Genomic DNA, 12,755 nt, shown 5'->3' on the forward strand with positions numbered 1-12,755 from the left:
TCCCCTCCAGTTAAGTTGCTCTGTCTGACTGGGATGGCTGGAAAAAAAAAAAAAAGCTGAAAAAAGGTAGCTTGAATGCAGCATGAATAAGAGCCATCTGTCCAAGTGGGTGAAAATCTGCTGGAAAAAGCCTGAAATTTGCATCACTTACAAAAAATTAAAAAAAAAAGAAGACTCCTGAAGCAGCAAAAGTAGTGTTTAAAAACAGACTGCTACGCCATAATGCTCTGGTGATGGAAACCTCGCACAGCGGTTGTCTTAAACAGAGACATACATTTAGTGTGATTGTAAAGTACGCTTGTTTCAACATAAACCTTCCATTTTTAACGTAAACTCAGTCCAAGACTCTTTATGTGTAACAGCATCTCCTCAACACCAGACTAGTTGTGCTGCTTCAGGACTGAACATCCTGTGCCAGTTGTAATTGTATGAGTTCATGTACGGTGATTTATGGTAGGAAATTCTTTGTTACCCCAAATAAGCTGCCGTACCCATCAGTTCCAGTCAAGAATACCAGCGCTGCCAGCAAACAGTTTGTAGCTGGGTGGAATAAAAAGCGGAAGCTAATGTTAGGAAGAATTCTTTGCTGTATTCCTAAAGAAAACAGGCTGAAGTGTATAAATGTAAATGTATGAATGAACTACAGCTGCAGCGATTAGTTGATTGGTTTCCAACTATTAAATGAATCACCTATTACTATTTTGACAATTGATTATTCGTTTTCAGTCATTTTTTTTAAAGGAAAAAAAAAGTCTTCTTTGATTCTCAATTATTAAACGTGAGCTGGTTTCTTCTATGACGGTAAACTGAATATGTTTGGGTAGTGGACTGTTGGTCGAGACAAAAGAAGACATTTGAGGACGTCATCTCGGGCTTTTGGAAACAACCGTTAAACTCTTTATTTGAGATAGTGTTATGTTCGTCAAACACATTCTCCTAATCTTTCCTCTTGTAGCATTAAAAGTGAAAAAATGCTGTTTGAAAATAGGATTCGCCGCTTTAAATCCATCCTAAGTCTTTTAGCATATTTAAGACTCCTTTACAGGCTTCTCACTTTAAAATGAACTGGAAATATTTAAAAAGTTGGCCGGAGACGCTGCTTTCTGTCAGCTCATGGAGCTAACGTCAGCTTAATTAGGAAGGTAGTAGCTGATAAAATCTGTGAGCAAGTTGTCTTTTCAGCCAGTAAAAATAAACAGTTGCAGACTACAAATGAGAAGTCCGCTTCGTCTACCTCAGTCTGAAATCAAGGACCCACTCTTCTGAAAAATTACAAGAAAAATTAAGAGTAGTGAATCTACATATGTGCCATATGAGAGCTTGAAAGCTTGACGGATGTAGCAACAGTAACTAAGGGACGAACAGTGATTGTCCAGATATGATCTCACCACAATTATTGATGATTGTATATAGATTTTTGCACTTTTTATAGTCAGAGTGCTTCCTCGTATCCAGGAAACATCCATTTATTACTGTGTATACACGTGCTCACATAGATGGGTCTGAATGTCACTGTCCGTGTCTGTCTGTGAGTGTGTGTAGTGATGCTTGTTCCCCTGACTCCGGCCATATTTCAAGAGTGTGTGATGATGTTCAACTCTTGGGTTCCTCTTCAACAGGCCATATGGTAAAACACTTACTTCTCTTTGTGTCTCCCACCATCTTTCTCCGTCCACTTCATTTTCCTTTTTCTCTCCTGGTTATTTGTTTTCTTTGTGAATTTTTCTCTGTTCTCGTGCACATCTGCTCGCCCACACCATTTTTTTTTTTTTAAATTTTGATTTAGTTTTTTGTTCTTTTTGAAGTAAAAAAAAAAATCACCCTGGGAGCCAATTATGAAAACAAAATATTCTTGTCACGTGTAGACCCACTAGAAGCAATCCCGTGTCCCACTTTGGGCCCTAACCCACAGTTTTAGAAACCACTTGTGTAAAGAGAGTAGCAGAATATCATGAGCTCTCGGGCCAGCAGCCTTTTTTTTCTGTGTCTCTGCGTGTGTTTCTGCCTTAAAAGGTTGGTTTGATTTATCTGTGCTTCCAGCTCAGTGGGGGTGGAGCAGATGTGATTGTGTCAGACCCCATTAAGACGAGCTAAGAATAGCTAAAACCGTCTAACACCTTAGCTCGGGTTGGTTTGAAATGGGTTGTTTCGCACCCTCTCTTCTGCTTGTTATTATGCTCTGGAGTCTAACGTCATGTTACAGATGAGGCCAAGTCTGCTGCTAATTTGCAGTTTGACGCAGGTACAGCTGGCCGGGCCCAAACTTCAGGAAGGAGGTGGAGTACTTATGTTTGGATGGTGTACAGTACGGGACACTTACAGACTGTTTTTTTTATGGACTTTTTCATTATTACAGTACAATCTGCTGTCTGTCAGCTGTCTTTGTTCCTGACACAACTGGCGGTGGCAGAGCGTGTCACAAGGGTTTGTAAATTTTGAAACTTCACTGTTCCTGCCTGTAAATGATTGACCCAACAGGTTGTAACTACAGCAGCACGAGGATCCAGAGCCATAAACAGCCAGCAGAGATGGCTGTGTGTGTGCATGGCTCATGTCAGCTGACTGATTACAATGTATGAACACAGCTAAATGAAATTAGATTTACAGAACGACATTGCCAGGACTGAGATAAATTGTGGCACCAGAGGATTTGTGTTCTGGTTGGACTGATGTCTGTGCTGTTGCTATTTCTGATTACTGAGCTATTACTGACTTCTCACAGTTTACTAGAAATTAAAATCAAACTTGTATAGATATTGCACTGCTGTTGAATGTGGTGTTGAAAGTAAAGGTCTGTATAGTCACTGTGTCTTGGTGTTTTTGTTGATGTAGGTACAGGTTCTGATAGCTTTGGATCTGTTTACCAGTCAACAAAATATCCAGATTCTTCAAGCTCTGAAGATAACAAATCTCTTTTCTCACTCTTTCTTTATGAGCAAAGAGCAACAGAGGGTAGCAAGCTTCTCATTTTCTTTTAGCAGGACGCTGCTGTCACAGGTTGATATAACCGACAGCGGCGGCAGATTAGATCAGCTTTAGCTAATTAACGTTAATTCCGTAACGACTAAAGTAAAAAGTCTGGCTCTCGTTAGTGTGCTCTCTGCAGCTGGTTCACAGCCAAAGATTGTTTGTGAAGAAATGTTAGTGTTAGTGAAGAGACATCACTGTACGGCCGACTGTGTGAGTGGTGTACTGTAGCTGATCAGGAACCAACTTTGTGATCACCTCACGTCGATTTAATTTAAGAATTGCCAAGTTCAACTTTGATTATTTGAAGCTCTGAAACAGAACCTTCAATATTTGGAGTACGAAGCTCTTGAAGTACAATAGATTATAGGTGTGAACTGAATAAAAACTGTCATTTTTCTACCAACAAAAGTTGATTAGACATATTTAAGTTGTAGTTATTTTAGCCTTTTTACTTTCAAATTCAGTTTACTTCAGTTTACTTTAATGACCACACAGCTAAGCTGGTGAAATTATTGAAAGGTAAACATAATAAGATTTGATGCGGGATTTGACACTAGATTCTAATTTGATAAATTGATCTACTTATACTGATGGGAGAAGTTTAAAATGTGTAGCTGAACTACAAGACAAGAGCAGATTATTCCTGCAGGGCCATACTGTCTTAATCCTCTCCCAGCTTTAATCAGCCTGCATCGATTCAACAAATGAGCATAGGACAGAAACAAGAAATAAACCACAGAAATGCAGCCCAAAGGACACATAGGAATAACACTCGTGACCAGTTGCAGGTGACGGTGTCTTAAGGGTTGTTAGCAAAAACCATGTCAACACTTTAATTAGTTCAGCCTCAAGTGAACCTGTGTATGCTGTGGGACGATTTCAGATAATGCAGCACAGCTGTACTGTTGGAGAGAGTTCAGCTAGTTTCTCAGCAGGATGATCATGAAAATACAAAGCAGAAGTGTGAGAAAAACTCAAATGTGGTTGAGTAAAATAAAATAATACAAACTCTGCTGGACTGATCTATGGAAATAAAGGTCAAATGTTACACATGATGCATTTCTCAATATCAGAACTGAATAAAAAGGAAGTATTGCAACTGTCAGTCCAGTATCACAATCACTAACAAGTTGAAATAAAAGCAACAGATTCAAATCACATCACCAAACTGAACAAAATACCACAGAATGGACAGTTTATTTTCTCTGATAATTTGACAAATGAATAGTAGATGTTTGTTGCTTGCGTGTCACTGATGTAATGTTATGATGAGGACTCTTCTCATAGCCTTTAAAATGCTTCAGGGCCAATTATTCATGATAAATGAACCAAACTGTGAAAAACACCCCCTGAAAACAGTCCACACCCCTAAACTGTTCATAAAAACGTCTTGATAACGGTCTGTAATATGTCATTGTCTAGTTACTTTAACAACAGGTCATAACTCAAAATGAGACGTATGCCTTTCCTCAGGGAGAGCTGCATGATGAGAGTAGTAATTTGTTTCAAAGGGCCTGTATCCCATTACAAAAAAAAAAATCTCCTTCGTGTGCCAGAAAAGTTACAGAACAAGAGTTGGAGTGTGTAATTAGCGTTCATTTAAAAGTCTTACATCTGCTCCTTGTCTGTAACCTTGCCTGTCCAACATGATGTGTTTTAACATTTTGTAAGCTGAGTTCATGACGTGATCTCAGCGTGTGCTATAACGCACACACGCATGCATACAAACGGATCCACACTCACATCAAAGAGGACCCATCGAGACCAGATGTACGCAGCTCTTGTCGCACAAAAACGTATATGAAGAGGGAACATGAGTGGTTCCCAACCTGAGGGTCAAGACCCCAACAAGAGGTCAAAAGATGAAACTGAGGAGTGATCAAATGAGAAACAGGGTTGGCAAGCAGAAAAATATGTTTCTGCTCCACAAAAGTAGGTGTATCTTTTTTCTAATCTTTGCTTTTTGTTATGAAACATGGCTTCATTTTAACGGGTCACTAGTCAGAAAGATTGGCTTTACACCACAAACTTAGATGAGTCTGGTGTTGCTTGAGTACAAACTCCAGCAGCCTAATGTGGTGAAAAGATGGCTAACATCCAAGAGGGACTTTGGTTGATGGTATTTTGAGTCTTAATCTTTTCAGGACATCATATAACAGGTTTGTAGATGCTGTGTTTAGATCTCCTCTCACCTCTAACCTCAATGTTACTTAACATACAGACACGAGACTCACCTGGATATTATAACGATCATATAGGTTTATGCTCTTGACTAACAGTTTAAATTATTTCAACTTCGTTAGTTTTGCGTGGTGGATGGTTCTAATTACTACAGTAGCCTCAGGCGCGGTTGCTATGGAGAAGAAACCCATCAGAAGTGCAAAACAGAGCGTTAATTAATTCAAAATGCTTCATTGTTGCAGTTGGGAACAATATGCAGCGCCATACTTGGTGAATCTATCCAAAACTGACCAGAATTCAAAAGTACTGTGTTTTAAGTTCTAAGTTTTTTTTTGCTTCTACCTGCAGTAGAATTGCTCCAACTGTGAATCACGTAACACTTTCTACCGGAAGAATGCATGGACATATTAAGGAGAAATTAAAGATATTGTTATTAATATTAAGTAGAAATTAATGAGACTTTTACTTGTGGAACCAGGAAAGCCTGAAATGGCTCTATCCACTTCACATCTCTATTACTACACATACGACTCATGACTCTGTAGCATGAATAAATATGCTTACATTTCATCATCCACATTGTGTGTTAATGTTGGAATAAAACCAGCGGATTTCAGACTTGACCTGCCAACAGGCTCACAATCTATACCATTGTGTAATGGCAGAAAGGCTGCATTGGCATTTTTAGAGGATGTTACTGGTGCCAGGCCAAAGACAGAACAGGTCTGGTTTATGTTCAAACAGGAGTTTGTCGACATCCATTAATACACTGCAGTGGGAGTTGGAATCAGGCTTGTACATATGTGCTTAATTTAACAAAAACAGATGTTTAACAAGGAATAATATGAACACTGGGTTTTTCAAATCTAGAGCAAAGGTTATGCATGCACATTTCTGTGTTTGGTCTTACAAACATAACGTTTTTATGCAGCACACACACATGGGGCAACGTAGGTCGGGGTAAAGAAAACTGACGGAGACTGTAGAAATCTTGGCTGTAGTTCAGCCTAAACAAACACACACATAGCAACATACACGCATTACTCACCACTACTGCTCACATCCATACATGAAACCATGAAAACACACCTTCTCCTGCTGCCTTACAGAAAACTTTTCTCCTTTTATGGGAAAGAAAACATTTATAGACTTACAGCATTTTGTTGTTCCAACCAAACTGTCTCCATATACACACACACACACACACACACACACACACACACACACACACACACACACACACACAGACTCCTATGATATGAGGTAACATTTCAGTGGCTATCAGTACCGTAACATTCATGACCTCAACCTTGTTTTTGGGGGTCTTACTGTAAATTAATCAATCTTGCCAAATCTATTTGCAGTTTAGTTCTTTCTGCCCTTTTCAGTCTAACGTCTCTCCCAATATTCTTCATCATATCCTCTCTAAAAAAAATCACCAGGAGCTGCAGTTTTCACAAATCACCATCATTTTCATGTATTAAACAATGTAACGAAAGCACCTCCCAACATGCAGATTGTCTTAAAGCAAGGAGGAACTATTTTTTTGGTCGTAGTAATCACAAACTACCGCTGTGGTCAAGGAGGGGACAATCATTTACTGTGAGCAGGGAGGAGGAGGAGGAGGAGGAGGAGGAGGGAGGAGGGCATCAAAGAAGGCAGGGAGGAAGGGGGGTGTAGGGAAAGAAAAGAGAGGAAGCAAGTGGTTGATGAAAGACTTTGTATGACTGAATTGGGGATTTTAACATCCCCACTCTGTGCACCCCACCACCCTGACCTACTTTTTTCCCTCTGCTGACACACTCAGATGATTCAGCACTTCACTCCATCTCCCTCCCTTCTTCATCATTCACCCTCCTCTTCTCCCACTCGCCCCGTCTTGTTTTCGCATTCCCTCTTTCAGTGTCTCCAGCAGCGCCTTCCCTCTTTTCCGAAAATTGAATCTGAACTTGCCCATTATCAAGAGTCATTTGTTCAAATTAATTCTCAAACTCCCGCCGTCTAACAGCGGGGGAATAAGCAGCTTTCACAATGCTGAATAATCATTACTGCCACATGAAAATCTGGCGTTTTTTTTTTTTTTAAACCTTCCAGGAATTGAAATTTAACATTTTTGTTTTCAGACGGATGATTGTAAGTTTGTGATTGTATAATGCCTCCAGATTGGGGTGTTTTGACTCTCATACAGCATAAAGGATCATCTTTAAATTCAGGTAGAGAGATAAAAGACATAGTTTGGATAGTTTTACATCATAACAGTGAGGAAAATGTAACAGGTGTCGTCTCCTGTCTTGTTTTTCACCCCCACAGATCTCTTCACTGCTTCTGTCAACAGCTGTGAATCAACTGTGTTCTCCAGTTTTCTTTTTCTTTTTGGCATTCTTTCTCACTTTTTATCTATCGCTTTTGATGCTCTCTCGTGTCCTCCTGCACTCCCAGACAGAAACACAGAAGGTCCTGTCTCTGACCCTTCTCACTGAACATAAAAAGACCTGTGTGTGTGTGTGTTTTTCAAAGGATAACTACAGTGCTACAACAATAGATGTAACGGACACCACAACACCATGAACCTGAGCTCTGTTTATTGTGTCTGTTGAACCATCGCTGACAGGCAGGGAGACAGATGAACAGGCAGGTTGGTCGTCCTGGGCAACAGGCCGACCTTAAAGAAAATGTTTCGGGAAAGTGGCCACACCGGTCATTTTACTGGTTAATGATTGTGTTTGGGTCAAATTTACACTAAAATGAATGGTGAAAATATCGGTGAAGACCCACTGAACGTGGTACAAAGTTTGCCCCCATTCATTTTTATTAATTAATTAATTCATCCATTCATTATGGGACATGAGTGATCGCTTGACAAGGCATTGTGGGATTCCAGGCTACGCGGGACATTTTTATTGGAGGCAGTCATCATTATTGAAACTCCTGCCCACCTTCAACATTAACCCACTTCAGTGAAATCTCTCTGTCTACTCTGGAATGTACTATTGCACTCTCAAAATCATCCACCTGCCCCTCAGACTACATTCCTACTTGGTTTTTAAAAGCTGTATTTCAGACGGTTGATCCAGATATTTTAGCCATTATTAACTGCTGTCTGTCTGCTGGTATTTTCCCCTCCTATTTTAAACATGCCACTGTTTACCCTCTTTTAAAGAAGGCCTCTCTAGAGCCCTCTGTTTGAAGCAATTTTAGATCCATCTCCAAGTTGCATTTTTTTATCGAAGATTTTAGAAAAAAATGTCTCCACTCAACTGATCTTTTATAAACAGCAAATATTTGAAAAATTTCAATCTGGTTTCCGCTCCCTACAGAGCACTGAGACTGCTATTGTCAAGGTCACCAATGACTTACTGCTTGTAGCCAACACGGGCCTGTACTCCATTTTAAATCTCCTTGACTTCAGCTCAGCATTTGACACAGTGGATCATAATGTCTTAATAAGCTGCCTGAGATACTATGTTGGCATCAGTGATGTGGCTCTGGATCAGTTCATCTCCTATCTGTCGAACAGGACCTTCTCTTTAATGCTTTTGTGGGGTCCCCCAAGAGTCTATTTTAGGTCCCCTCTTATTCACTATGTACATGCTACCCCTGGGGCAAATGATGCCTAGACATAGCATCGATTTCCTTTGCTACGAGGATGACATCCAGTTGTATGTCCCGTTAAAGCCTGGTACCACTGATGTTTCGTGTATTATGTCCTGACTCCAAAACAGAAGTGATTATAATTAGCCCCTCAGGCCCCAGCACTAGCAGCATTAACAATCTCCCCTCTAGTCTGGGTGTCTCATAATGTATCTTATCTAATAATGACAATTGAGACAGCTAACCAAAATCAGTTCTTTCCTTTCCTCTGCAGACTCAGAAAAGGTCATCCATGTTTTTATCTCCTCCAGACTTGATTACTGCAGTGCACTTTATTCTGGTATCACCAGGCGTAACATCCAAAGACTGCAGTTGGTACAAAATGCTGCTGCCAGGCTTTTAACACGTACTAAGAGGAGTGACCACATTACAAAAACCCTTGCTGCCCTTCACTGGTTACCTGTGAGCTTTAGAATTGATTTTAAGACTTCACTGCTTGTTTTTAAAGCCCAGGATGGTCAGGCTCCTGTCTGTATCTGTGATCTGCTAACTCCTTATGAGCCTGATCGCTGCTTGAGATCCTCCACCAGGGCCCTGCTAATGGTTTCAAAATCTTGACTTGTCACTATAGGGGACCGGGTCTTTGATGTTCAGCCCCTCAGCTGTTGAGCCCCCTTCCTGGAGATCTCAGGTGGGCAAACTCAGTGTCATCTTTTAAATGTCTTCTTAAGACTCACTTTTATCTTATGGCTTTTTCTTAACAGATGGTAATTGTTGTACTATTTATCTTGTCTGTATCTTTGTTTTGGATCTAATTTACTTGCATTATCTGTTTTTAATATAATGCAATTTGTAACTTTGTTTTTGAAAGGTGCTATATAAATAAAGCTAAAGCCTCACCAGAATCTCAAATGTGAGGAATAGTTGCTGTTTTGTTTCATATTATTGTAAACTGAATATCTTTGAGGTTTAATGAAGTGATCTTTCACTGTTTTCGAACATTTTAGAGAGTAAATGAGTAAAAACATTTGTAGATGCAGCTCTACTCAAATTGAATATTTTCTTCTCGCTGTTAAAATGTAGTTGAATCAGTAGTCAGTAGTCCGCCCACTTCCCTCCAGTGTCACTGAACTGCAGTTTCAGAGAATCACTGATGCAGAGAGCTCAGATACTTAAAACTCGATTTTCCCCGTGGGAAAGATGTTCCACCCTGCGGACATTTTCTGAGCGCCGAAAGTGCATTTGTACTTCTTACTATTAAGAGCTTTAATAAACGATAAAATGGTGGAAATCACAGAATTGTTTGTCTTTCTAACAAACAATCTTTGTGTAAGACAATGGGCATGATAGGCAAGGGTGACTTTTTTCTCTCCTGACTGATTTTTGACTGAAGTTTGCCAGTTCGCTGTTTTTGCATCTAGGCAGCAAGCAAGAGAGAGCAAAGTCGATTATTGGACGTCTTAATTTGAGCTGCTTGGGTCCTCCTCTTCACGTCAGATCATTTAGCCGTCACCCACCTCAGTCTGACAGGAACTGAAGACAGTCAGTTAGATTTCTGGTTTGGGTGTGCGCTGACTTTAGGTTGGTGATGATGTGTGTGTCTGTGTGGGAATGTGTGTGCATCTTTCTGTGCATGTCTTTTTTTCTCTGTGTGTGTGTGTGTGTGTGTGTGTGTGTGTGTGTGTGTGTGTGTGTGTAGGATGCAGATGGGGTTTTGGGAAGGGGGCCAGCACACACAATTGCTCCATTGAGCTGTCTTACACCCCCCGAGTCTCTCTCTCTCAGTCTCTCTCTTTCTCTCTCTCTCTCTCTCTCTCTCTATCTCCCACACACACACATACACACACACACACATATACACACACACACCTTGGTGTGACTTGTCACAGTTTGTTCAGTGACGTCTGAATTCTCAAACGAGTGCAGTTGAAGCAGCTTCAGGGTTGAAGTCTTTTACAAACCCCCCTCTCTCTCTTCTTCTTCTTTGTTTTCCCTTGCTTTCTTTCTGTCTTTCTCCTTCATTTTCTCTCTTGCATAGAGGTTTTATTATGGAGTGACATTATTTTAAAGTCACACACTCTCTAATGAGTTCCCTGACATGTTTGAAGTAGAGCAGGCATTTCCCACAGCCGTGTATCAGCAGCGATGTGAGTGCGAGTCTGACACACTTCTGATAGTTCTGTGATGTTTTGGATGACTTTCCCTCTCTGCCATGCCGTATGAAATGTTAGAGAGACAGACGGACGCAAAGACACAGAGAGACGTAGTGGTTTTTAAAAAAAAATCTTTATTTATACAGTGTTTGTTGACTGAACAAATCCATGAGCAGAACTGTGTGAAAGTCCAGGTAGATTTATTATATCTGTCTGTCCTCCTGTCTTAATCTCTACTTGTCTAATATTTGGACATAGTGAATCCTGCAGAGTTTTTCAAATGTCGCAGAAAAAATATCATCTTACTGAAACCGACAGGCTGCCTGCTAAAGTACACCAGCAGACTGACAGTTTAATTACTGTTGTATAACTGGTGTCGATGCCATCTTTTGTTTAGCTTTGTTTAGGTTTTAGAAAAGCAGATACAGATTGTTCCACAAAGAGGGGCAGATTATGGAGTGACGATTGTATTATTCTCTCTGTTAACAGGCGCTTTGTGAAATAGAAAAAATGTAATTAACTCTGAAGGGAGACGAATCACTACAACATGATGAGTTGCAAGTAAACCAGTCAAATTGTTTTTTAACAATCAAAATGTGTTTCCTCCTGAGAAATCAGTCCTAATTGTTCTTGGGAATTTCAAAACTGAAAGTCTGGACTCTTAACAGCTCAGAAAGTAAGTGATGTTGTTTAAATATTGTTGAGTGTTCAGATTTTACTTGTTATTGTTTAGTGTCAAGTTTTATATTTTTGAATTCCTGGTATGAATATTTTTACTAAATGTGGACGTGACCTGCAGAGACCAGGAGCAGTAAGAGCTACAACTACAGTGTTGGAGCGCTATTGAATGTAGATTGAGCAGCATGAAAGTCATAGTGACTGTGCACGTTAATGTTGTTTTATTTGCCCGTTGGACGTAAGTGGGGGAATTTCTTCCTTGGAACAGGATAGTGTGTCTGTCATGTGGAAATATGCATGACAGCAGTATGGATGATTTTCAAGCTTTAAAAAGTAAAAGTAAAAAAAAATGTATTTCAGCGTTTCTGAAAAAAAAGTCATACAGCTTGGGGAAAAAAACACAGAAAAGTGTTGTTTTCATGCTGCTGACCACTCCCCCTCAAGTGTTGTTTAAATCGTAGGTGAAGACCTAGTCTTCAGTGAGTATGATCACTATTTGATGTCTGATTAAAGATGGCGTGGTCCTCCGAGGCTTGTATGACTTAATCAACATGGATAAACCCTCCACAGGCTGACTGTTTTTCATCTTTTCACTCCTTTTGGTTTTCATTTATAAGTTTCCATCTCTCTCTCTCTCTCTCTCTGTCTGTCTGTCTTGATCTCTTACAGAGAGCAGCTCTCACATGTTTGCCAACCAGCCGTGGCAAGAGTTTAATCATGCGCAAAATGTTCCGCTATAATATTTCCCTTCAGCAGTATTTAGCAGGAGCAGTTAGATAAATTTAAAAAATTCTCAGCATCAGACAGAGTTCCTGAAAAGCTCTCTTTTTTTTGTTTTGTAGAGGCTTCAACTTAAAGCCTCATAGTCTCACTTGAAGTCCTTTAAGCTACTGGACCATATTGTTAATAAAAGGACTTTGGATGTGTGAGCTTTCAGCATATGTTAATACTGGGTCTCTTCCAGGCATGACAGTAGATTTTTTTATTTTTTTTATTTTGCAAGTAGTACTGTGCAGCATCTTGGGGGGAAAAAACACCTGAATAAAATTCAAAATGTGAAATTGGTGACTGAGGAAGACAAAGAAGGAAGAGGAGAGTAAAAAGTCTAGGATGATCCGTGGAGGTGGCATCTGGTGGGGAAATATGAGAGAGGAGAAGCAGAGGGAGTATCAGCAAGGGGAG

General features: G+C 40.1%; 1 protein-coding gene across 4 annotated transcripts in view; it reads left to right on the top strand.

Annotated features, from left to right (window-relative positions):
• The window catches only part of galnt2 (UDP-N-acetyl-alpha-D-galactosamine:polypeptide N-acetylgalactosaminyltransferase 2), a 59,888-nt gene that overhangs the window by 10,428 nt on the left and 36,705 nt on the right, over nucleotides 1-12,755 (top strand). For 2 of the 4 annotated variants that reach the window (XM_067592165.1, XM_067592175.1), the window contains exon 2: nucleotides 9,374-9,433. The exons of the other annotated variants lie outside the window; for them this stretch is intronic. In XM_067592165.1, coding sequence (XP_067448266.1) covers nucleotides 9,374-9,433 — 60 coding nt within the window. The remainder of the gene's footprint in view (nucleotides 1-9,373; nucleotides 9,434-12,755) is intronic. 4 annotated transcript variants of the gene reach the window in all.

Source organism: Thunnus thynnus, chromosome 1 (assembly GCF_963924715.1).
Source record: "Thunnus thynnus chromosome 1, fThuThy2.1, whole genome shotgun sequence".
NCBI classification, from domain to species: Eukaryota; Metazoa; Chordata; class Actinopteri; order Scombriformes; family Scombridae; genus Thunnus; species Thunnus thynnus.